Here is a 26,910-nt window from a genome sequence, read left to right on the forward strand (position 1 = left end):
TTCACTGACATATAGTTTCCTTATCAGTAAAAAAGAGAATAATAATAATATCATTAATACCTATTTCATAGAGTTGTTGTAAGGTTCTTGTATGTGAGAAGGCAAATCTGAGGCATTTTGCAAACTTTAAAAAGTTTTAATTGTCTATTATTATTGTTACTGTTATTTCACAGACCAAATTATTGGGTAGAATTTTTCATTGAGCAGCAGCTTGGTTAAAGCTCTGGGTTTAAAGTTCTGCCTTTGACCTATACTGGCTGTGTGACTCTTTAATTGCTCTAGGGCAGGAAATTCTATAATTTTAAGTTACAGAAGTAATTGTTCTAGTACAAGGAATTTGCTTACCTGGGAGTTCTCTGTGTTAATGAAATGATAGTCCTAGCCCCTACCCCTTTTTTCATTGTTTCTTGACTTGAGTTCTTCACTGGTTGTAGTCTTTTAAATTATACATCTAAGTTTTAATTTCTTTTCCACACCTAAGGTTGTTGTCCTCCTTTGAACTCCTATTGTATAGTTATCATTAGGTAATCACACTCTTGGAATAAAGTACCATTAATATGTGCTCCCACTATCACATTTGATAGGCAATTTTATTTTAAAAATATAGTTATCTGAACTTTCCTTCCTTCTTATTTATTCCCCAAAGTAGTTATTTCTTTCCTCAAAAAGTTTTCGTTTTCGGATTTCTTTAATAACTCACTTATATTATGCTACTTTGGTGCAGTGGAAAGAACATTGGATTTCAAGTTAGAAGACCTGGGTTCTAATCCAAACTCATCCATTTACTGCTTTTGTGACTGTGGATACAGCTGGATGATAGTTCTAGAGTAGAGGAAAGGAACTTCAGAGACCATGTAGAACTACTATTTAACCCCTAAGATCCTTTTCAGCTGGAAGTTTACGATCCTGTGAATCAATACTGTTTATAGAGTTTATAAAACCCCACAATACAATTTGTCTCATTCAGTCCTCACTTATTTTTATTCATTTTGTTAAATGTTTCCCAATTACATGAAAAAATATTTTAAACACTTAAAATTTTGAGTTTCAATTTTTTTTTCTCCTACTCTTTGATAAGACACTTTGCTAACTGATCATACATATGAAATCATGCAATGTTTGCATATTAGCCATGCTGTGAAAGAAAACACAAACAAAATAAAACAATGAAAATAAAGTGAAAAACTATGTTTCATCCTGCAGTTAGAATTCATCACTTCTCTCTTTGGAGGTGGATAGAATGTTTCATCATGAATCCTTTGAATTGTCTTAGATCATTACCTTTATTAGAGAAACTAAATCTTTCACAGTTGATTGACAGCAATCCTGTGAGGTAAGTGCTGCTATTATTCCATTTTATGTATGAGAAAATTGAAGATTAAAAGCTAAAAAAAAATTTTTTTTTGTTTTTTAATGAGCCCAAGATGCAAGAAACCATACATATATTTTAATACTCTTGAAAAAAAAGATAGTGAAAAAGTCTTATCAGTTTAATAGGGCAGAATAGTAAAAATTAATTTTTAATAAAATACTTATTTGATATGATTTAAACAAGTGGATAGAGCTTCTGGTATAGATTTAAGAAAACAAATTGTCAACCTACCGACCCTATTCCCCTCTCCCCCCAAAAAGCAATTACAGTTCTCTCATCTGACAATTTTTAAAGAATTTTTTTTTTTTAAGTGAGGCAGTTGGGGTTAAGTAACTTGCCCAGGGTCACACAGTTAGGAAATATTAAGTGTCTGAGGCTGGATTTGAATGCAGGTCTTCCTGACTGCAAGGCCACTGTTCGATCCACTACACTACCTAGCTGCCCTGAAATAATTCATTATTTAAAGGAATATTTTATTTACTGATACTTCCTTTGAATGTTGACTTGATTTGGCACCTGGAATCCACTACACTACCTAGCTGCCCTGAAATAATTCATTACTTAAAAAATTAATAAATTCATTATTGATTTGATTTGGTACTTTGGACCCATGATTTAATTGGTGTGAGTATTTTCTCCATGGTTACCAACCCACTTATTCCTGTTCATCTTAATTAATTCTTGTCCATGACCCTTTTTCCTGAATATTTGTTGAAAATTGGTACATGATTTAATAAAAACCCAAATAAATCTATTTTTTAAAATTCTGGTTATGTTCCAAGATAGCACTTTTATTTAGTCTCATGCTTAGGGAAGCTTTTTTTTTTTTTTTTTTTTTTTTTGGGGAGCTATTGTTGCCCCTTTCATTTATTTATTTGTTTGTTTGTTTGTTTGTTTTTTATATTGTATTTTATTTTATAATAACTTTATATTGACAGAATCCATGCCAGGGTAATTTTTTTTAACAACATTATCCCTTGCACTCGCTTCTGTTCCGATTTTTCCCCTCCCTCTCTCCATCCCCTCCCCTAGATGGCAAGCAGTCCTGTATATGTTAGATATGTTACAGTATATTTAGGGAAGCTTTTTAGGGAATTCATCTACTAATGTTTAAAAGATTAATAAAACCATAAAACTTATCAGAAGCCATCTTATCTAACCCTTCATTTTACAAATGAGAAAACTAAGGCTCATGGCTCTAACGTTTGACTAGCTGTGTATTCCTGAGCATATAATTTCATCTGTCTGAGTTTCATTTTTCTCATCTTAAATAGGGTTGAACTTTCAGATTTCTGAGACCCCTTCCAATTTAAAATTTTTTACGATTCTAATTAAATTCTTAGATTTTAAAAGAAGATAGATTTGCTTGGATTTTGGCAGTACTTCCCTACATTTCTTTGCTTTTCAGGCATATCACTGGTATTTTATAGAAACTGCTATATAGATTTTTTTTTAAAAAAAGAAAACAAATATTTTCATTTTTTTCTTTAGCTTCCAGTTTCTTCATGGAGAAATCACTTATGATGGAGAATGGTTGCAGAGCAATGCCTGAATGTAATGGCAGTTCTCATTTGGATGAGTAGATAGTTGCATAAAAAATATATGGTTTTTACTTCTAAATAATCTTTAGGAATTTGTTTACAAATTACTCTATAACTCTAAATCATTTAACTTAATTCTAAATTCTAAATTAAAATTTTAATAATTTAATAATTTGTTATATCTTCCATAGAAATAGATGACAAAATATGCAATTGTTGAATCCTGTTGCATTTTAAAGATATTTCTGCTTAGTATAGTGTTTTTTCTCACTCTTTTTGCTTGGCCCAAAGGGGAAAAAAGCACTTCTTTCAATAGTTCTTTGACATTGTCAATGTTGATATTCCCTCCCTTGCTTAAAAATCATGCATTGCCTTCTCATCTCATATGACTCTAGTCCATGTCTTTTTCTTAAATTTCCTATGAAAAATCCATCTAATTTTGGGGAAAGCCTTCCTCTGCATCATTGGCATATGCTTGGCCTGTAAAGCCAATATGTATGTTATTCAGGTGCTTCAGTGGCATCAGTTTTTTGGTACTAGACAAAGAATGTATGTTAAAACAGTTCAATCTTTTTAGATGGCTTCTGAGCTGTAACTCTTGGTATTTTCCCTTTCTCTGTTGTTTTTGATGTCACAGCACAAGGGAACCACATGTTTTACATTTTTTTTTATCAGTTTTATCAGTTTTTCATTAGCTTTACCAATTATCAGAGCATACACTTGAAAATTAGAAGACCAGGTAGTTATGGTTCTGATGATGAGCCTCTCAGAATTGAACTGTTTGTCCTTAGGAGGCATAATTCATTACTATTCAAACCTTTTCTGTTTGGTAGAGCCTACTGGAGCTTGTATTTTCCTGACAGTCTTTTGAGAATTCAGACTCACTTTCATATCACAAAGTGGGGTTATTAGAGTAGGTGAAGAGTTGATTTTTCAATCTTGAAGATTCCTGCCAAAAATATATAACTGATAAATTTATGGCAGTTACTGTTTTAACCTCTGAATCAGTGAAAAATTGAAGCTATCATCTAACCTAAAAATGATCAGAGGACTGGGTCCAAAAACCATTTTGAATGCCTACTACCTGTGTAACCTTAAGGAACTTATTTCATCTCCCTCTTCTTCAATTTCTTCAACCGTAAAAGTGCGGAAGTTGGACTAGATGGTCTTTAAAGTCTGTCCAGTTCTACATATGTGATTTTATGAGGACAGTCTGATATATTTATCTTAAGTATTCTAATTTGGAAGATAGTTGGATATTCTCAACTATTACTCATACTCATTGGAAATGATTTTAATCTCACTGGTATTTGTCAATTAAAATATCTTCCATAAAGTAATACTTAAAAACTTTGTTGTTCTTATCAAAAGATAGGTTTACCTTGGTGACCATAATCCTGAAGGACTTATTGTCTTATGTTTATTTTGTGTAGGCTTTGATTCTGACAATTCATCTGGGGAGTTTTCAGAGGCAAATCAGAAAGTCACAGGAATGATTGACTTGGACACTAGCAAAAGTAATAGAACTGGAAAAAATGGAGAGAGGTCTCCACAAGAGAATGGAATCAAGAAACACAGGTAATAGCATAATTTATAGTATTTATTGCCATATTTTAGAACAGTGATGTCAAATAGAAATGGATCCTTGCAATCTGAATATTGACTCAGAAAACTACATGTTAACATATTAGCTACACTGTATGTTTGTTAGCCTCTTCTTTCCTTCCTTATCTCCAACAACTGCCTTGTTCTGGTGAGAGGTTTGTGCAACTCAGTGAAACTGAATTATGTGGTGCAAAGTTAGTGAAGATGGACAAAATGTGGGAGATAGGAGTATCAGATCATCTTACTTGTCTCTTGAAGAACTTGTATGGAGACCAAAAGTAACAGAATTGAAAATGGAATAACTAATTGGTTTAAGATTGGGAAAAAAGTATAACTAGAATGTATATTGTCACCGTATTTATTTATTTGTTTGTTTGTTTTTTAATTTATTATAGCTTTTTATTTATAAGATAAATGCATGAGTAATTTTTCAGCATTGACTGTTGCAAAAACCTTTTGTTCCAACTTTCCCCCTCTTTCCCTTCCCCCCCTCCCCCAGATAGCAGGTAGACTAATACATGTTAAATATGTTAAAGTATATGTTAAATACAATATATGTTTACATATCCATAGCTATTTTGCTGCACAAGAAAAATCGGACTTAGAAATAATCACCTTATTTATTTAACTTAAATGCAAAGTACATCATGTGAAATACCACACTGGATGAGTCAAAAGCCAGAATTAAGGTTGCTGGTATATGTGAGATGTGCAGATGATAGCATTTTGATGGCAGAAAGTAAAGATGAATTAAGAAGCCTTTTGAGGAGAGTATAAAAGTTGACTTGAAGCTTAATAAAAAAATTAAGATCTTGGCAACTGATCCCATCATGAAGCAGTGTCAGTTTTTATGTTCTTGGGCAGAAAGATCATTGCAGATAAGCAGCTACAGCCATGAAATTAAAAAATACTTATGCCTTGAAGGAAAAGTTATGGTAAATCTCAACAGCTCAGTAAAAAGCAGACATCCTTTTGCTGGCAAAGGTCCATATAGTAAAAGCTATGTTTTTTTCCAGTGACAACATATGCCTGTAATCATTGGACTTTAAAGAAAGCTTGAGCACTCTAGAATCCATACTTTCAGGTTGTGATACTGCAAAAGACTTTAGAGAGTCCCTTAGTAAGGATATCAAATCAGTAAATATTTAAAGAAATTAATTCAGATGATTCATTAGAAGGTCAAATGCTAAAGCTGAAACATAATGAGCAGGCAGAACTCATTGGAAAAGATTGAAGGCAAAAAAATGGGATAGCAAAGAATGACAGGAATAATGGCTAGTGTCATAGATTTTGAGAGATAGTGGAAGATAGAATGTCCTGATGTGCTCTGGTGCTGGGTTTACAAAGAGACAGACATGACTGAATAGCTGAACAACATCAATGATTATTTTGTTAAAACATTTCTCAATTCCGTTTTAATCTGGTTCAAGTACAATTCAGTTTTGTGGGCTCTTAAGTTTGACATCCTTTTATTTTGGACTTTTAGGAATTTAACAGAGTCTTAGTAACTTGAAGAAAAAATATATACATACACATATCTGTCTGCCTGATGTAAATCAGTCAGATTGAGAAATTTCAATTTCCTCATTTCTGTTGATGAATCACCTACCTTCTAGTTACTCAGTGTTGAAACTTTAGCCTTCTGATTCTTTCTTTTTCATCATTTCCCATATGCATTCAATTGTCTAGTGTTGATTTTACCTCTGTATCTCTTGCATCTGCTCCTTACTCCCCGTTCTACAACCTGACTGCAGGTCTTCATACCTCTCACTTAGCCTATTGTACCAATGCCCTAACTGGTTTCCTATTTTAAATTTTATCTGAACTTCTTCAGACCATCCTAAACCAAGTTGTCAAAGTGATCTAACAATATTTCTCTCATTGTAGTTTTTGTCTTCATCTATAATATAAAAAAGAAACTCTTTAGCCTTTTTTTTAAGCCTCCTACCATCTTGATGCTGCCACACATTTTAGCCTTATTTAATATCTAGACCACCTGATCTATTCTATTCTTTTCTTGTCAGGGTTTCTTCCTTTGGGAAGTTTTCAATCAGTCAACATTTTTAAAGTACTATATGCCAGCCACTATGCTAAATACTGAAGGTACCAAAAAAAAAAAAAATAAATAAAAGACTGTCCCTGCTCTCAAAAGGAAGACAACATTCAAACAATTATATAATTAACAAAGAGAAGGCACTGGAATTAAGCGAGCCTGGGGATTTTGGTTGAGATTTAAAGGAAGCCAGGGAATTCAATAGTTATAGTATGGAGGGAAAACATTCTAGCCATGGGAGACAGCCAGAGAAAATACCTGGAGCTGCGAAATGAAGTGTGTCATTCTTGGAACAACTAGGAGGCCAGTGTTAATGAATCAAAATTGTGTTTTGATCTTGGGGAGTAAGATCCAAAAAGACTTGACAAGTAAGGTGGGGGACTGGGTTAAGAAGGACCTTTTTAAAAATTTTTTTTTTATTTTAATTTTTTTAAATTTTTATTTAATAATTACTTTATATTGACAGAATCCATGCCAGGGTAATTTTTTTTTACAACATTATCCCTTGCACTCGTTTCTGTTCTGATTTTTTTTTCCCCTCTCTCCCTCTACCCCCTCCCCTAGATGGCAAATAGTCCTTTATATGTTGGATATGTTGCAGTATATCCTAGATACAATATATGTTTGCAGAACCGAACAGTTCTCTTGTTGCATAGGGAGAATTGGATTCAGAAGGTATAAATAACCCGGGAAGAAAAACAAAAATGCAGATAGTTCACATTCGTTTCCCAGTGTTCTTTCTTTGGGTGTAGCTGCTTTTGTCCGTCATTTATCAATTGAAACTCAGTTAGGTCTCTTTGTCAAAGAAATCCACTTCCATCAAAATATGTCCTCATACAATATCGTTGTCGAAGTGTATAATGATCTCCTGGTTCTGCTCATTTCACTTAGCATCAGTTCGTGTATGTCTTGCCAGTCCTCTCTGTGTTCATCCTGCTGGTCATTTCTTATAGAACAATAATATTCCATAACATTCATATACCACAATTTACCCAGCCATTCTCCAATTGATGGGCATCCATTCATTTTCCAGTTTCTAGCCACTACAAATAGGGCTGCTACAAACATTTTGGCACATACAGGTCCCAAGAAGGACCTTTTTAAAAAAAAAATTTAGTATTTTGCTTTTCCCAATTACATATAAAAACAAATTTTAACATTCATTTTTAAAATTTTGAGCTCTAAATTCTCTCTCTTCCTCCTGATACTCTCCCTCATTGAGAAGACAAGCAATGCAATATAGGTTATATATGTATATGTAGAATTTATTTCCATATTACGTTGTGAAAGAAAACAACCAAAATAAAGCTCAAAAATAAATTTAAAAAATTCAGAATTGTCTTGGTTCATTGCATTACTGATAATAGCTAAGTCATTCATAGATGATTATCTGTTACTTTTGCTGTTTTTTTGCTGTTACTTTGTACAGAATATATGACACTTTACATCAGCTTCTGTAAGTCTTTCCAGATTTTTCTGAGAGCATCTGGCTCATCTTTTATAGCATAATAATATTCCATCACAATCATATACCACAATTCAACCATTCCCCAAATGATGAATTTGAAAAGAGCATCTATAAAATTGTACATATAGGTCCTTTTCTTTTTTATCTCTTTTGGTATTACTAGGTCAATGGGTAGTCATGGTTTTATAACCATTTGGGCATAATTCCAAAATTGCTTTACAGTAGTTGAATTAAGTCATAACTCTACCAACAATGCATTAATATCTCATTTTTCCTACATCCTCTTTGATATTTATCACTTTCCTTCTGTCCAAGTATGAGGTATTACAGATTTGTTTTAATTTGCATTTTACCAGTCAATAGTGATTTAGAGCATTTTTTTCATATAATTATAGACCTGTGCTCTCAATCTTTATATATTTTTCTTAATTGCCCTAATAATGCAAAAGTGCTTATGAGTTATAAATATCATTTCTCATTTTGGAATATAAGCAGTTTAGCCTTATTAAATCCCTTATGAATTTCCTTTCCTATTTACCTTTTTATGTTTCTCTTGAGTTTTACATTTGAAAGTCAGATTTTTCTATTCAACTCTAATATTTTCATTAAGAATGTGTGGAAGTCCTCTATTTTATTGAATATCCATTTTTTCCCTTGAAGCATTACACTCAGTTTTGCTGGATATATGATTCTTAGTTGTAATCCTAGCTCCTTTGTTCTCTAGAATATCATATCTCAAAGCCTTCTGATTCTTTGATGTGGAAGCTATATAAATCTTATTATCCTAATTGTGCCTCCATGATACCTGAATTGTCTTTTTCTAGATGTTTGCTGTATTTTCTCCTTGATCTGAAATTTTGGCTGGGAAATTCCTGGGAGTGTTTATTTGGGGATTTTTTTCAGGAGGAGATCAGTGGATTCCTTCAATTTCTTTTTTGTGCTTTGGTTCTAGAAAATACAGGCAGTTTTTCTTAAGTTTTTGAAAAGGGATATCCAGGCTCCTTTTTTTTTTAAATTCATGGCTTTCAGATAGTCCAATAATTTTTGTAATAGTATTTTCTTTTTCCAAATACATGCAAAGATAGCTTTCAACATTCACTTCTGCCAAACTTTGTGTTCCAAAATTCTCTCCCTCCCCCCAAGATACTGAGCAATCTGATACAGGTTAAACATGTGCAATAATTTGAAATACTTCCATATTTGTCATGCTGCACAAGAAAAAGCAAATCAAAAGGCAACAAACCATAAAAAAGAGAAAAACAAATAGCAGCAGCAAAAAAAGGGTGAAAATACTATGCTTTGATTCACATTTGGTGTCCATAGTTCTCTCTTTAAATGCAGATGGCACTTTCCATCCCAAATCTGTTGTAGTCCAATAGTATTTTTTAATGATATGTATTTGTATTCATTATTTTCATTTTTAAATAATAATAGCTTTTTATTTTACAAAATATATGCAAAGATAGTTTTCAACATTTATTCTTGTAAAACCTTGTGTTTCAAATTTTTCTCCCTCCCCTAGACAGCAAGTAATCCAATATAGGTTAGACATGCAATTCTTTCAATACATTGCCTTTCAACATGGTGGGTGCTGAATTATTGTTTGTTGAATTAAATTCAACTACAATTCTTGTACTGTGTTGTGTGGTGTCAAGTTATATGTTATTTCTCAGGGTAGGTTCTTTAGGCTCATTTTAAATACAAAATTTAAATTATTGTCAAAAGTGCTTTCAGCCTAAAGACAATCAAGAAAGGAAAGACCATTATACGTTAAAAGGTGATTCCAAAAACCTAATTACATCAACAAGTGCTTTTTTGTTTCTGTTGAGTGTATATATTTGTCTTCTTTTGTTCCATTAATAATCTCATTCCTGGATAATTCAATTTTTCCATTACTCGAGTAATAATAAACATTTTGTAACATAAAGTTAATAAAATAATAATCAAAAGAGAACTTAGAGAAATCTTTTCCCCTTGAGAAGTTAATTAGAAATTGAACCTTTCTCTCAAAATTGAATAGAGAATTATGGAAATTAGATATGAAAATCTAAGGAAAAGTTGTCATGTCATAGAAAATAGCAATCAGTAAATCTATTATTAGTAAATGCTTGTTATTAATATTGCTGCAACCTTGTTTTCTTTGAAGGACATCATTGCCTGCCCCAATGTTTACTAGAAGTGATTTCAGTGTGTGGAGTATCTTAAAAAAATGCATTGGCTTGGTAAGTTTGAATTGTCTTATTTTGAAACATGAAGGTTAAAAACCTATTTATTTTCACCTCTTATGAATTTAATACTATGTTAACTAAAATTACTTACAGTAACTTGGGGAAAAAATGTGTATTATAAACACATATCCATCCGTCTGTCTATCTTCCTTCTTCCCTTTCTCTTCCTTCCCTTTCTCCCTCCCTCCCTCCTCTCTCCATCTCTTTCTCCTCCTTCCCCTTCTTTCCCTCCCTCCCTCTTCCCTTCCTTTCTTTATTCGCTTCCTTTCTCTTTCCTTCCCTCTTTTTTTCCCTCCCACTTTCTCTCACTTCAATTCATCTTACATTTAGCTATCAAAATGATTTTCCTAAAGCATAAGTCTTTCAATAAAACTCTCTTACTGGGTATACTCCATTGTCTTTTGTTATTTACAGCATAAAACATAAATTGCTTTGTTCGGCATTTAAAGTTTTTCACAATTTGATCCCTTCCTAACTTGCCATTGTTTCTTACTATTCTAAACTCTAGGGTCCTGTTATTTTGATCTATTCCTTTTCTTTTCATATCTCCTTTGTACTAATTTCTCTCTGACACCTCCTTACTCACTTGTGCTTCTTTAGTTTCCCCTAGCTTCCTTCACAACTCAATTAAAATCTTACCTTACATAGGAGATCTTTCCTGCTGCTTGTGCTTTCTCTTTGAACTACTTTGTCTATAACTTTAACACACTTTGTATTTTATCTCACTCATTAGGATGTGAGTTCCTTGAATACAGAGATTTTTTTTTTTTAAACCTCAGTGTTATCAAAATTTAATAGAGGTTCTGACATAGTAATGAGACCCTGAATTAGGGTTTTGGCTATATAAATTGAAAGAAAGGGTTAGATATGGAAGTAGAATTGACAGGAGTTGGCAACTTATTGGTAAGAGGAGTGAGTGTTATGTTGAGTCAATTTTGAACTCTTAAATTCAAGTTTAATTTAACTTGAATTTTAAGTTAATTCAACTTAAATTGGAATTAACTGGCCCATGAGCAAGGATGATAGTACTCTAGACAGAAAAAGAGAAATTAGGAAAATGGCATGAGTTTCGAGGGAAGATGATGAGTTTTATTTTAGATATGTTGTATTTGTTTATGAAATACACAGGTGGAGGTGTCCAGCAGAGCATTGTGGAGGTTGGATTGGAGCTTAGGAAGAGGGATGATGACTCTAAATGTAAATTTGGGATTTGTCATCTGTACAACTATGATAATTGAATCCATGGAAACAGATGAGATAAGCTAGAGACAAAAAAAGGTACAAGGACATGACCCTTGACTATACCTATGCAGAGGGATAGGATTTGAATGATGGTCCAGCAAAGAAGTGGTCAAGCAAGTTAGAAGAGAATCAGCAGAAAGCAATGTCATGAAAAACCAGTTGGAGAAAATTTCCAGGATAAAGATATGATCATCAGTGTCAAATACTTGAGACACTTGGTTTCTTTACAAAGGGAGAAGAGTAAGAAAGAACTATTGCGTTTTGCAATTTAGAGATCACTGGTTAGTGTGCAGTAAGCCAGAAAACATAAGTTACTAAGGAATGAGCTCCTTATTTGATAAAAATTGCTTGGAAAACTGGAGGAAAAAAGTCTGGCAGAAATTAGGGTTAGGGCAACACCTTATGCCACATTTCAGAGTACATTCTAAATGGTGGGTAATAACTATTAAAGAGCATACAATTTATTTTTATTTTTTTTTATTATTATTTTTTTCTGATTAGAATGTAAGTGATATTCTTTTTTTTTTAATTTAAATTTTATTTTATTTAATAATAACTTTGTATTGACAGAATCCATGCCAGGGTAATTTTTTACAACATTATCCCTTGCACTCGCTTATGTTTCGTTTTTTCCCCTCCCTCCCTTCCCCTCTCCCCCCCCCCCCCCAAGACGGCAAGCAGTCCTATATATGTTAAGTATGTTGCAGTATATCCTAGATATAATACATATTTGCAGAACCGAACAGTTCTCCTGTTGCATAGGGAGAATTAGATTCAGAATGTAAAAATAACTCGGGAAGAAAATCAAAAATGCAAATAGTTCACATTCGTTTCCCAGTGTTCCTTCTCTGGGTGTAGCTGTCTCTATCTATCATTTATCCATTGAAACTCAGTTAGGTCTCTTTGTCATAGAAATCCACTTCCATCAGAATACATCCTCATACAATATCGTTGTCGAAGTGTATAATGATCTCCTGGTTCTGCTCATCTCACTTAGCATCAGTCCATGTAGGTCTCTCCAAGCCTCTCTGTATTCATCCTGCTGGTCATTCCTTACAGAGCAATAATATTCCATAACATTCATATACCACAATTTACCCAGCCATTCTCCAATTGATGGGCATCCATTCATTTTCCAGTTTCTAGCCACTACAAACATTTTGGCACATACAGGTCCCTTTCCCTTCTTTAGCACCTCTTTGGGATATAAGCCCAATAGAAACACTGAAGAGCATACAATTTAAAAAAATTAGAAGAGGAGCAGATCATGTACCTATTATACCTATTCATATATGTATCCATGTCCAAAAAGACATTACACAGTATAAATGACCAAGGATACAAATAAACAATTCTTAAAAAAAGAATTGAAAACTATTAACAACTACATGAAAGATTACTCCAAATAACTAATAATAGAAATACAAACAAAAATAATCTTGAGGTTTTATTGACAAAGATAGCAAAAGATGGTAATACTAAGTGTTGAAGGGTTTTGAGAACACTATTGGTAAAGCTGTGAATTAGTACAATCATTTTGGAAAACAGTTGAAAATTATGCATAACCTCTTGTAAGGTTTATATTCCAGGAAGGCCATTGATAAAAAGAAAGTCTCCATATATTAAAATATTTATAGTAGCACTTTGTGGTGGCAAAGAATGGGAAACAAAATAGATCTCCATTGATTAGGGAATGACTAATCAAATTTGATATATGAATGTAATGTAATGTTATATTGCACTGTAAGAAATGAGTACAAATATCATAAGTACAGAGAAGTGTGAAAAGATCTAAATGAACTGAGGCAGAATTAAATAATCAGAGCCAAGAAAACAATATACACTGGAACTATATATAGTGTACCTGCATGGAATAACCACATAGACATCAAAATCAAAATTAATATTGCAGAATTACTTAGAATAATTATGGCTTGAAAGGAATGCTTTGATAAGACACCTTTACTCTGTCCCTTTTGTTGAGTTGGGAGGTCTACAGTTGTGGCATATTAGTCATATTTTCCTGCCTTTTAGATGTATCAGTGATGCTGATTTTCCCTCCCTTTCCTTCCCTCCTTTCTTTCTTCCGTATTCTCTCTCTCTCTCTCTCTCTCTCTCTCTCTCTCTCTCTCTCTCTCTCTTCCCCCCTCTTTCTTTTATGGGGTAGCTCTCTGAAAGAGAGAAAAGAAGGGGGAGTAAAGCCTTGGGAAACTTTGGTGATAAACAAAAATAGGAAAAATATCAACAAAGACTTTCTTTTTTAAAAAAGCCATTATGAAGCTTGAAGACAGAGGCTTCAGTGGAGTAATAGCATCAAAAGTCATAATGCTAAGGAGTTGAGAAATGAAGCTTTTAAATAGAGGCAACAAGTGTAGACAGCTTTTAAAAATTCAAGCCCTTATCGTATCTAGCTTGGGCTAGCATTAATATTCTACTTTATCTTCCTACATCCAGTCTTTTTCTTTTCTAAACTGTCCTCTCTTTAGCTATCATATTCTGTTATATTCATGTAACTATCATGTCACTCCCTACCTCAAGAAGCTTTAGTTTTTATCTGTTCTCTCTCTAGGATAAGATGCAAATGCCTTCCGCTTGTCATTTCAAGCCTTTCATAATCTGGCTACAACATTTTTCAGATTGATTAAATATAACCTTATCTCATACACTCTGTATTATAGACAAATGGCCCTTATACTGTATCCTTTATATGACATTCTGACTTCTATTTCATTGCACAGGCTATTCTCCATTCTCACTACTACCACTTGGAACATTAAGTTTTGTTCAACACTCAGCTTGTCACCCAATTGAGACCTTTTTCTCAGTCATTACAATTTTCCTCTAATTTATTTTGTTTATATTGATTTATATGCATATTGTTATTGTAGAATGTAAGCTTCTTGAAGACAATGTCTTGTTTTTTGTTTCTTTTTTTAACTCTAGTTTCTAGTATGGTCCCTGTATTTGTTTAATTTCTTAGAGTTTAGCAGTGAAATAAAAGAATAATATAGATTGATAGCTTGAGGAGAAAGGAGGTTTTTTTTTTTTTTTTTTTTTTAAGAGCCACTAGCACCAGAAAGGTGGTAATTTATTATTTTCTTAATATAGGAATTGTCAAAAATCACAATGCCTATTGTCTTCAATGAGCCATTGAGTTTCCTCCAGCGAATTACTGAATACATGGAACATATATACCTCATTCATAAAGCTTCTTCTCAAACACATCCCTTGGAAAGAATGAAGGTAGGCAACTTCAATCTCTTTTTACCATTTACTCTTTTAATTACTCTTTTAATTAACACTGGGCTTTGTTATATGTAGAAATTTTCATTTTTAAAGAAACTATTGTAGTTATTGCAATTCTTAACCTTTGTCAGGGTAAGAATCCAGGAATTTCCTTTTTGGGATATTATAAATAAAGGAAAGAGTAGATTAATAAGTCTTGGGATTTAGGTGCAGTCCAATTAAGAGTTGGGATTAGGAACTAGAACAGATAAGGGAATACATTTGAAAGTGCAGAGTATTACAAATTTGTAAGGCTTTTATTATTATTATTTCAGTATTTTGAAATATAAGATTTCATGTGGATACTCCCTTTGTGGGGTACAAACTGCAACTTTTCTCTGCTTTATCATTTATATCTATTTCCAAATTTCCCTCAGGACCATGACATCTATTGAAAAGTTGTTTTTGTTTTTTTTTTTTTTTGGCTGAGGCATTTGGGACAATTGACTTGGCCAGGGTCACACAGCTAGGAAGTATTAAATGTTTGAGAACAAATTTGAACTCAGGTCCTCTTGACTTCAGGGCTGGTGCTCTATCCACTGCACCACCTAGCTGCCCCTTGAAAAGTATTTTCGATATAATGATATGTTTCTTAGGAATATTGTCCCTTTTAAGAGCAAAAAAAAAAAAAAAAGCCTCATTATGCTTTTTTATTCTTCATTTCTCTCTTAAAAGGTAAGTAATATGTTTTATCTTTAATACTTTAGAGTTGTGGATAGTCAATATGCAGATCAAAGATCTTAATTCTTTTAGAGTTTTTTTTTTTTTTAAACCAAATTGTTGTTGTTGTTACTCTGTTCACTTTATTCTCCATCAATTCATACAAGTCCTTCCAGGTTTCTCTGAAACTACTGCTTTCTCATTTCTTACTGCCCACTAGTATTCTATCACATTTACATTTGGTCATTTATTTCTCAGTTTATGAGCATCAAGTCAGATTCCCATTCTTGGCTACCTCACAAAAAACTGTACATTTTTTTTTTTTTAATATTCTCAGAATTTGTTTTACTGAGAACTAATTTCTCCTAAATCTAACTTCTCTTTGCTTTCCTTCCCCCCTATCTCTTTCCCTTTAATTTCCTTGTTGTGTAAAAAAAACAGCGGGGGTGAGTGAGAGTGTGTGTGTGTGTGTGTGTGTGTGTGTGTGTGTGTGTGTTTTTCCCTCTTTGCTCAGTTCAGATGATAGTGAAGTTCAAGTATCTGGAGCTCATTCCTGTCCTCTCCTACTTCTTTATATAGATGTTTACTTGTATACCCTGATTATGAATGATAATTTTTCTCTAATATTCTTCAAGAACCCTCATATATTCTGCTTCTTTCTCTTCATTCTCTTAAAATTACCAACTTATTACAAAACAACTCCCAAATCTTGTCTAATTAGACTACCTCTGTGACCCTTGAACATCGGGTTCAATGGGTACACTTGAATCACCTCCCCATATTTGAATGTAAGCATATAAGCAGTTTATCCTTACTCAGTCCCTAATCATCCATTGTTCATCTATTTTTACTTTCTTGTGTTTCTCTTAACTCCTGTGTTTTTATGTCAGAATTGCTGTGCATCTCTGGTTTTCTCATTAGGAATGCTTGGAAGTCTTCTGTTTCATTTATGATTTTTTTTCCCCCCTTGTCACATTATATTTAATTTTCTGAGTAAGTTATTCTTGGCTGTAAGCCTATATCCGTTACCATCTGGAATACTGTATTTCAAATTCTCCTTTTATAGTTGTTATTATTGTTATTCAGCCATTATAATAATATCTAGCTCCTCGTGATCTTGTGAACCATAACACACCAGTGCTGTCCATGGAATTTTCTTTACAAAAACCTTAAATTATTTTCAATTTCCTTTTCCATTGGATTTTTTATAATAGTGGCATATGTGATTCTGACTGTGGTTCCTTGACACTTGAATCATTTCTTGTTTGCTGCTTGTGTTTTTCTTTGATCTGTAAGCTCTGAATACTGGCTATGATGTTTCTGGGAGTTTTTATTTGGAGGTTTCTTTTTGGAAGTGACTTATTTTTCTACTTTATCTTTTAGTTCCAAGAGATCTGGGCAGTTAATTAATTAAAAAAAATTTTTTTTTGTTTGTTCTTTTAAATTTATTTAATATTTTTCTTCAATTACACTGAAAACAATTTTAGAAGAAAAATTTTAGTTTAAAAAAAAGAATATACTTCACTATGTATTTAGACACAATTAGTTTCTTCTCTGGATATGGGTAAGATTTTTCATCATAAGTCCTTTAGAGTAGTCATGGATCATTTTTATGCCCAAAATAGCAAAGTCATGGGCAGTTTTCTTTTAAAATCTCTTGAAATATTATGTTTAGGATATTTTTTGGGGGTCATTTAGATAGTTCTGATATATTTTTTTCTTCTTGATCTGTTTTGCCAATTATCTTTTGAAATGACACATTTTCTTCTCTTTTTTTCAATCTCTTTTTATCTGTTTTAGTATTTCTTCTTGTTTCATGGAGACAATGGCTTTAATTTGGTTGGAAACAATGGCTTTAATTTGGTCCATTCCAATTTTCAGAGTATTTGTTTTGGGCAAGGTTTTGTTCCTCTTACTTCAAGCAAGTAATTCTCTTTCCAGTTCTTTCTTCGATTAAAATTTTTTTTTTCCATTTTTTCCTCTCATTTATAAAAACATTTCAAATAATTAAGATTTTAAAAACATGTTAAATCATTAAGAAACCAATACTATGGGTAATAAGACCAAAACTCTCCCAAATTCATCTCTAAATAACTAAAAAATAATGACTTAAAACAAATTCTGGAGTGACAGAACCAACAAAAGGATGGAGTGAACAAGTTTTCTAGCCAAAGAAAACATAGAAGGTCAGCAGGTTTGTCTCACTTGGGTAAAAGGGGAGCATAGTCTAATGCAAGCAACATCTGGGTAAGCCAGTAGCAGAATGTACCTCAACAAGCCAATAGTGAGGCGTTGTATTGCCAGCACAGCAGGCAAGTGGAGGCATAGGCTCCAGTATCAGATTACTAGGAAGGCCCCCGAGATCTTGACACAAGAAATTTGAGACAGTGCCCCCTCCAATCTTGGAGCACAATCTATTTTTAATAAAATTAAAAGTCACAAAATAGGCCAGAAAATGAGCCGAAAACAAACACACACAAAAAAAAAAACTTGACTGCAGAAAATTACTATGAAGATAGGAAAGATCAAAACACAAATTTAGAAGATGACAACAATGTTAAAATATCTGTTTGTGAACAGAGAAAAATATATATTTGTTTCGGGCCCCAAAAGAACTATTGGAAAAGCTCAAAAAAGATTTAAAACATTAGCAATGTAGAAGAAAAATTTGGAAAAGAAATGAAAGTAACTCAAGAAAATCATGAAGAGTTATCAACAGCTTGGTAAAGGAAACACAAAACAGAATGGAAAAAGATATGTCACTGAAGAAAACATCCTTAAAAAGCTAAATTGGCCACTTAGAAAAGGAAGGTACAAAAGCTCTCTGAAAAAAATTATTTCTTAAAAATCAGAATTGAGGAAGCTAATTACTCCATGAGACATCAAGAAACAACAAAACAAAATTAGACGAATGAAAAAATAGAAGAAAATGTTCATTATTTCATTGGAAAAGCAATTGACCTGAAAAATAGATCCCAGAAAGATAACTTTTTAAAGATTTATTTTATTTAAAAAAAAATAATAATAAAAACAGAACACTGTCAGTTGCCCAGCAAAACACCAGGGAGAATCCAATATACAGCAAATTGCTACTTCAAGAAAGGATTTTTAATAGTAGAAGAAATTATATTCAATGAGCGTCCATCTTTTCTTTGCTGCTTTGAAGATTGTTCCTTTGTTCTCTGCTGCTCCTTTGTTCTCTGCTGCTGCTCACCTTTTTTTCTCCTTTCATCTCTCCCATTTCCCCCAGGTTGGCTATCATTAAGTAAGGAGATACTTTTATATATACACATACACATTATCCTTGGTCCTGTTGCCCCCACATATTTTTCCTATCCTTGTTAATTCTTTGCTTAAATTCTTCTTCATAACTTGCCTTGCTATTATTTAGACTCCTCTTCCCCAATGGATCTCTCCTGTGTCATTTCCCCTCACCCTTTGCTTCCCCTTCTGCCCATCTCTTCCCACTTTTTTCTTTATAGATTTTTAAAGGGTGCTATACCTTTCATGGCATATATGTAGTGTTGCCTATTTAACCCATTCATGATGTGAGTAGGTTTTCTAAACTACAACCCTCCATCCACCTTCCCCCTCTAAAAAGCCTCTGTGTCTATTCTTTTGTACCTCATTTATATTGCCTAATTACTATTTTCCCCTTAACTCTGCTTCAGTTTTTCTTTTGAACTACCCAATTGTTGATGTCAATCATAAACATATGGTATACATTTCTATGTTCAAAAAACATAAACAATTTGTCCATGTTAAGTTCCTTGAAGTTGATCTTTGATATTGGCTCTTATATGGCAAATTTTGGCAATAATATTCCTATGTGTTTTCCACAGAGGATCTCATTGAAGTGATGATCAGTGAATTTTTTTAAAAAATATTTCTACTTTTCCCACATCTATAACTCCAGAACAATTTTCTTGGATTATTTTGTGCATGATTGTGTCGATTAGGGGTATAAGTTGACTTTGATGGAGTTAAGAAGTGAGTGAAAGGATTGTACTGGGAGAAAAGGGAAGAAAGAGGTAGAAGGGGATAAATTATCTCATATGAAGAGACACAAAAGACTTTTTTTTATAATAATGTAAGTGGGAAAGGTGTGGGATAACACTTGAACCTTAATCACAGTGGAATTGATTCAAAGAGGAAAAAAGAGATGGTAGGGTACTGATCGAAGAGAAAATGGATTGAGGGAATTTGTGGTTAAAAGTATAACTACTGGGAAAACTTGAAAAGATATAGCTGAAACTAGGTGTAGACTAACATATATACTATATGCCAAAGTAATATTAAAAGAGATACATAATTTAGACAGAGGGTGATCCTAGAAACAAATGTGAAGAGCCAGATATAGTTTACTTGTCAGATCTATGGAAAAGGGAAACATTTATGACTAAACAAATGATTGAGAATATTTATGAGATATAAGTGGAAAATTTGGATTATGTTAAATTAAAAAGGTTTTATACACGCAAAACAAAAAAACAAGCAAAAGGTTAAAATCTTTTACAACAAACATAAGAAAAACAGAAAGCTTGAAAACAAATTTTTATAGCAAGTTTCTCTGATAATGGCCTTTATTTCTCAACTATATAGAGAACTGAATCAAATTTTGCCATTTCCCAGTTGATAAGTGGGTGAAGGATATAAAGTCATTTTTCAGCTGAAGAAATCACAGCTATATATGAAATAATGCTCAGTATCATTTTTAATTAGAGGACAGCAAAGTCAAACAACTCTGCGGTACCATTCATACCTATCTGGCTAATAAGACAGAAAAGAAAAGTTGGTTCACATTGGAGTGGATGTGGGAAAACTGGTACACTAAAGAATTATTGTTGTAGTTGTGTACTGATTCAGCCATTCTGGAGAACAATTCAGAACTGTATCAAAAGGGTTATAAAATTGTGCATATTGATCCAGCAATACTACTCTGGGATTGCTGGACCAGAAGCAAGGTCTTTATCCCAGGGAGATCCCAAAGAAAAGGGAGGAGGAAGGAATGAAATACCTATAGTAGCTCTTTTTGTGGTAGTAAAGAATTAGAAATTGAGGGAATGCCTTTCATAAAGAATGGTTGAACAAGTTGTGGTATATGATTGTAATGGAGTACTGTTTATGTTATAAGAAATCACTAGGATGATAATGTCAGAAAAAATTTTAAAGCTTTATATAAACTGATACAAAGTGAAGTGAGCTGAACTAAGAGAACACTGAATACAGTAGCATCAATATTGTACTGTAATCCCTTGTGATTTAGCTAATTCTCAGCAATGATCCAAGACATTTCCAAATGAAAAATGCTAACTATCTCCAGAGAAAGAATTGATCATGTTTGAATGCAGATTGGAGCATATTATTTTTCACTTCCCGCCCCACCCCCATGTTTTTTGCATTTTCTTTTACAATATGACCAAGATTGAAATGTTTTACATGATTAACTGTATAAGGATGGAGGAGGAAAGGGAGAGAAGAAATGAAAAAAACTACAAATTAAATCTTTTTTAAAATTAATGGTAATAAAAAATAATGTAAATATTAATGTTAATTTGGAAAAAATAAGATACTATTGAAAATTTTAAAAATTAATGTTAAAAATTTTATGCATAATTGGGAAAAAATTTTAAAAACAATTTTAAATCTTTTAAAAAAATCTTTATTTTTCAGGAATTCATTGAATTTGTGTCTAACCTGTTTTTTTTTTTTTTTTTTTTTTTTTTGAGGCTTTGCTTGTGGATGTTTCTGTATCATTCTGCTGTTTTTGTGTTTTGAATGTCTCTATCACCATGAGTTTTTATTGATGAATTTTTTTTTTTTTTGGTTGCTCATTCTCCTAACTTCAGACTTAATATAACAGATAGGTTTTGTTACACTTCTGGAGGAAAGGTCTAGGCTGGTCCTGTTGTTGCTTTCTTAGCATAATGAGTGTTATAGTCCAGATCTCTGGAACAGACTGAGGATCCACAAAATTTGAGTGCTCCCAAAGTAGTCTGATCCAAGGCAATTTAAAAATTGCTCCCCTAGTCTGAGCTCCTTAAGTTCCAGGGCCTAAGTTTGGGTCTAAGCAAGACCACACTCCTATGGTCAAACAAATAGAAAGCTCTACTGGTTCAGAGTGACACAATTATAGCCTCTCTTTTAATCTGGAACTTTTGTCCTACTTAATCTTCTATAAGCTTTGAATTGGGCTAGAATTGGGGTGAATTGGAATAAAGATCCTGCACTGCTTTTGGGGTATGAACCACATCAGTGATGCTTGCTTCTGAATTTCCTCCTGTCTCAGTACTCCTAACCAAGGCATTCCAGGGCAGAGATTCCTTTCTTGTGTCCACCCTTGCATCTGTGATTCAAAACTGGAAAATAACATCAAAACTGTTTTGCATGAGCTCTTGTATTCTGCATGGATGCCCTGGTGTAGGCCTGAGAGTTCATGTCTTAATATACAGCCTCTCTGGATTGTGTTCTGCTCCTTTTGTGGCATGCTTCTGGCCAGATATTGTCTTCTACCATTGCAAAATTTTGTGTCTGCTTCCCTATTCTTACTTGGCTTGGATAATTGACACTCAGTGACTTTTTCTGGATTCTCCATCTAGAATGTGGTCTGATGCCTTTTCTAGATCTGTGTGAAGGAGTATTTTGTTGAGTAGAAAGACAGGGGAAAGCTCATTTTATTTACTTCTACTAGAAGTGTTAGTCTTAAAAAAATTGAAAATAGAAAACTGAGAAATCTCTTTAAGAGGAAAGAATGAAATTATATGATTGTCTCCCAATACTGTATGTTTTACTTACTAGAAAATATCCTCATTTAATTCTGTGGCTTACTTACAGGCTGTAGCTGCTTTTGCAGTTTCGGCTGTGGCTTCTCAGTGGGAAAGGACTGGTAAACCATTTAATCCACTACTGGGGGAAACTTATGAATTAATCAGGTAAGAACTAAAGAATAAGTAAATGGTACACATCACTAGTATCTAGTAGTTAAAATTTCTTTAGCAAGTGAAAAAAGTATATTGTCAACATTTTCCATTTCAATTAAATAATTTAATTATTAATCAAAGGATCTTATTAAACATTTTGAACTCTGTAGAGTTCTCGGGGCAGCTAGGTTGCACAGTGGTTAGCGCACTAGCCCTGAAATCAGGAGATCTGAGTTCAAATCTGGTCTCAGACATTTAACACTTCTAACTGTGTGACTCTAAGCAAGTCAATTTAACCCCATTTGCCTCAGCCAAAAAAAAAAAAGAAGAAGAAGAAGAAGAAGTAGTTCTCTCTCCTAGATATCAAGTGTTGTTAGCAAAACATTAAAGGCATAGTAATTCATAATAGAAAGGCACAGACAGTGGGTACTAATGTAAGTTGAAGTAATTTCATCTTAATTTATACTTCCAACAATGCTTTCTTCCAATATTAATTTAATGAATTTTGTGAAAAAGAAAGAATAGGTAGGTCTACACTACACAATAATATATCATAAATACAAGGTTCTGAGTTTTGCCATTTATTTTAACTTTTCACTAATAAGTCATCTGTTGGCCTTGTTATTATCTCCAGTTTTTAAGTAGTCATATGAAAATTAGTGGATTTTTTCTAGTGTACTGAACTTCTTGGCTAACTTGAATGCTAGAGAAATAATCAGGAACTATTTGAGTGCGAGTGTGCCCATTGTCCAGTATGCATTGTAGAGGAGCACTTAAAAAAAATAAAAGATGTAATTCTTGCCCTCAGAAAGGTTCTGAATAGGTTAGAAGACACAAAGCTAATATTTATTAAATTACCAAGATTTTTCTGGTACTCTCTGCCATTTAGCTATGATAACTTTCACAAGCCCCTAAACTCACTTTGAGCTTAATCTCTTCATCAGTACAATAAAGTAATTTGACCACATGATCTCCAAAATATTTCTAGCTCTAAAAGTTTAGATAGCAAGTGCAAAATTGTAGGTTATGAACTTCAGGTCCTATGTTGCTATTGTTTAGCCATTGCAATCATGTTTAACTAAATGTGACCTCATTGGGGTTTCGTGGCAAAGATTTTGGAGTGGTTTGCCATTTTCTTCTCCAGTTCATTTTACAGATGAGGAAATTGATGCAAAGAGGATAAAATGACTTGCTAATCACAGCTAATCATTGTCTGAGTCTGGATTTGAATTCAGAGCTTTCCAGAGCTCTTTCTGCTGAGCCACCTAGCTGCCCATAATGTACAAATTCAGAAAAGGACAGATCCTACTGTCAGCCACTACGGTAGCCTACCATTGTCCGAGAAAATGGGAGAAAATATTGTAAGAGAAAAAGTCATAGAATCACAGGTTTGGAGTAGGAAGGGATCTTAGAATTTACTGACTCCAACTCCCTTATTTTCCTTTCTTCCTTCTTGTCTGTCTTTCTTTCTTGCAAATACTAAACTGTTGTGTGAATATGAATCACATATTTATACATTATAATTATTTATACAATTTTTATTATTTTACCATAATGGATTTAAGGGCAACCCTGTAGACGGGATGTCCTGAAGTCAAGTCCTTTTTGTGAAATGGACTGGCCTTGTGACCAAACCAGTTTTAAAAAGAATTTTTTAGTAATGGAGAATGTTATAGTATCAGAGTCATTACTCTTGAACATCATTTCTTATAGAATAGGACTATAATATATACTTCTACGAGATTGTGTTAGCTGGGAGAGGTAGAAATAAAAAGAAAAAATCTTTGACATCATCTTGTTTTCTTGTCATTTCTTCTTGATGTGAAGTGTAAGATTTTTAGTTAATTGAAATTTTAAGTTGGGGACAGGGCATATATTCACATAAATCAGTACTATCATATATAAAGGCGATAATAAATATCATATTTTCCAGTTCTCCTCTGCTTTTTGACCAAGTCTTTAAATTTTCTGCAGCCCTAGATGGTCCAGCTGACAGCCTTTCTGTGTGTATAGCTAGTGTTTGAATACTGTCTTGATTTTTCATTTGATTTGGATACTTGCTGGCACAGAAGAACTGAGCAGCTGCTCTTGAAATCTCATTACCTTTTGAGAGAGCTTGAGTAGTTAACAAGAATACATTGTACATGCTCCAGTGATCATTTCATTATGGATAGTAGAGTTCAGCATGTGATCACAATCATATTTTGTTAGAACTGGGAAAAGACCTTAGAAATCCAACAGTCTTGTCTTATAGATGAGGAAACTAAGGCCCACAGAGAGATGTATGTTTATATGTTTGTATTCATGGTAGTTATTTTCTAAGTATTCCTTCCTGGCTAGACTCTTTCCTTTTGACTTACTGCTTATATTATAAATATAAATTTGATGCCATTCATCAAACATTTTATTAGCATTTTGGTCACTAAAAAGCAAAATGGAAAGAATATGTTTGATTTACCATATAATTAGTAATTTTAAAGAATAGGTTTTTTTTTAAAGGGATCAAATATTCACGAAAGCTTGAAATGTTTAATAAAGCACGACACCTAATGGTGTTGAACTTCACAGACTTATTTTATTGAAATAAATTTCACAGACTGATAAAATTTTTGTTCCATTTTGGAAAGTAAAAATCACATCTGGTAAGTCATGATTTAATTTTTAGTTTAAACTTTTATCAAAGAATGTCTTTCCATTTTATTTTTCATGTAAGACCTTGAATAATCTTTTTAATACGGAGGTAACATAAATAAGCTAAGCCATTTACTAATGTCATTTTTCTCTACAAGTTCCTCTTTTATAGCTAAAAATATGCTTTCTTTTCTTGGCTTATGAGCATTCATTTTGTAAATTACATCCTTTGGTAGACAGGTTTTTTAAGTCTCATGTTTAAACTTTTTCCTCTCCACAAAATAGTTCTGGTTAATGACTGGAAGTTCTAATTCTGGTTAAGTTAGTAATTATGTGGTTTAGCTTGTATAATTTTTAATGACTGCAACTGTGGGTGTATTCACAGTACCTGAACAATTATCAACTGACATTCTTATTGAGAGAAGATTTAAAAAATTATGTCCCTAGCCAGAAATATATTGGACTATAAGAAATTCCATGAGAATAAGTTCAGGCATGTTCTAAGAATTCCTGAAGAAATGCTATATAAGGAAAGCCTTTTTAAAAAGTCATATGGTTGGTTTCTTGAACAGTAGTGGAGCTTTGGCTTTGAATATCTTCAAATCTTTAAATTTAATGTTTTAATAGTTTAGCATACCTACGTCTGTTTAGTTTTAGGTGATTTTAGGAACTTCATTGAAGTTCCAGAGATAGTACAAGAACTTCCTATATAGATATCTAATTCACTAGTTCTAATCTGTTCTTTTTCTCTTTTATCCATAAGCCACTTCTTACTACAAATTCTTAATTATCCTAATATAATACAAATACTAATTCCATGAAATATAACTAGGGGTCCATGTTGAGAGCCTTCCTTTCCTTGTCATGTTGTCACATTTGTTTCATGTTCTCCTAAGGTAAAATAGTGATGTGTTTTGTCAGCATGTTGCCTGATTATACATTTTGTTGACAGAAAATAATTATGTATTAAACATTTCTGGCAAATAACATTTCAGTTTGGAATGATAGAACACATGTGCTTCCACTATGTTTATTATAAAGGACAAAAATTGCAATGTGTCCTAAACAACCTCAAATGGCTTCAGTTTACCACTGCCTGCTAACTGATGGAGCTGTGCAAATTGGTGTAGATTCAATATTTGTTTTGATTTATGGGTTGACCTTTATTTGTTTCAATGTCAGTAACTGATTTTGTAATTGACTGAATTAATATGGACCTCTATCCTTTCCATATCCCTCTCCTTCCCCTCTCCCCCCCCCTTTTTTTTTTATTTTGTTTTGTTTCTAGGGATGATTTAGGATTCAGATTTATATCTGAACAGGTCAGTCACCATCCTCCCATTAGTGCATTTTATTCAGAAGGTCTCAATCAGGACTTTATCTTTCATGGCTCCATCTACCCCAAATTGAAGTTCTGGGGGAAAAGTGTAGAAGCAGAGCCCCGAGGAACAATTACACTGGAGCTTCTCAAGTAAGTATTGGATAATTTAGTGTATGGGTCTTTCCACTTAAAAGGAAAAAACGAACTATTTCTTTGAAAGATAATTTGTTTAATAAACATCTCTGTCTTGTTTCTGATTGCCCTTATAGTTTGATGGGTTAATTTATCTCCTCTAACTTGACCTAAGTAGATACTGTTAAAGATAAAAATCCTTTTTACTTGAAATACTTTATTAGATAAAAATCCTTTTTATTTGAGATACTTTGTTAGATTTTCTAACACTGAAAATTAACTTAAATACAAATTTTAAAGTCATATGATCTAGATGATCACTTATTCTGAAGAAGTTCAAATGTCTGGCTACTCAGGGACTTGATTACTTTTTTTTTTGGTACACTCTTAACATTCTCTAATTATTTGCTTAGTATAAGCAAAACTTTTTAATTTAGTGGTGAATATAAAGT

General features: G+C 32.9%; 1 protein-coding gene across 4 annotated transcripts in view; it reads left to right on the top strand.

The window, feature by feature from the left end:
• Positions 1 to 26,910, top strand: part of OSBPL2 (oxysterol binding protein like 2) — a 108,908-nt gene that overhangs the window by 49,649 nt on the left and 32,349 nt on the right. For 2 of the 4 annotated variants that reach the window (XM_051976685.1, XM_051976687.1), the window contains exons 3-8: positions 2,864 to 2,926; positions 4,347 to 4,491; positions 10,186 to 10,261; positions 14,618 to 14,752; positions 22,289 to 22,386; positions 26,294 to 26,476. In XM_051976685.1, the coding sequence (XP_051832645.1) occupies positions 2,864 to 2,926; positions 4,347 to 4,491; positions 10,186 to 10,261; positions 14,618 to 14,752; positions 22,289 to 22,386; positions 26,294 to 26,476 (700 nt within the window). The remainder of the gene's footprint in view (positions 1 to 2,863; positions 2,927 to 4,346; positions 4,492 to 10,185; positions 10,262 to 14,617; positions 14,753 to 22,288; positions 22,387 to 26,293; positions 26,477 to 26,910) is intronic. The other 2 variants (XM_051976688.1, XM_051976689.1) reach the window with 2 other exon arrangements.

This window comes from Antechinus flavipes, chromosome 2 (genome assembly GCF_016432865.1).
Source record: "Antechinus flavipes isolate AdamAnt ecotype Samford, QLD, Australia chromosome 2, AdamAnt_v2, whole genome shotgun sequence".
Classification (NCBI taxonomy): Eukaryota; Metazoa; Chordata; class Mammalia; order Dasyuromorphia; family Dasyuridae; genus Antechinus; species Antechinus flavipes.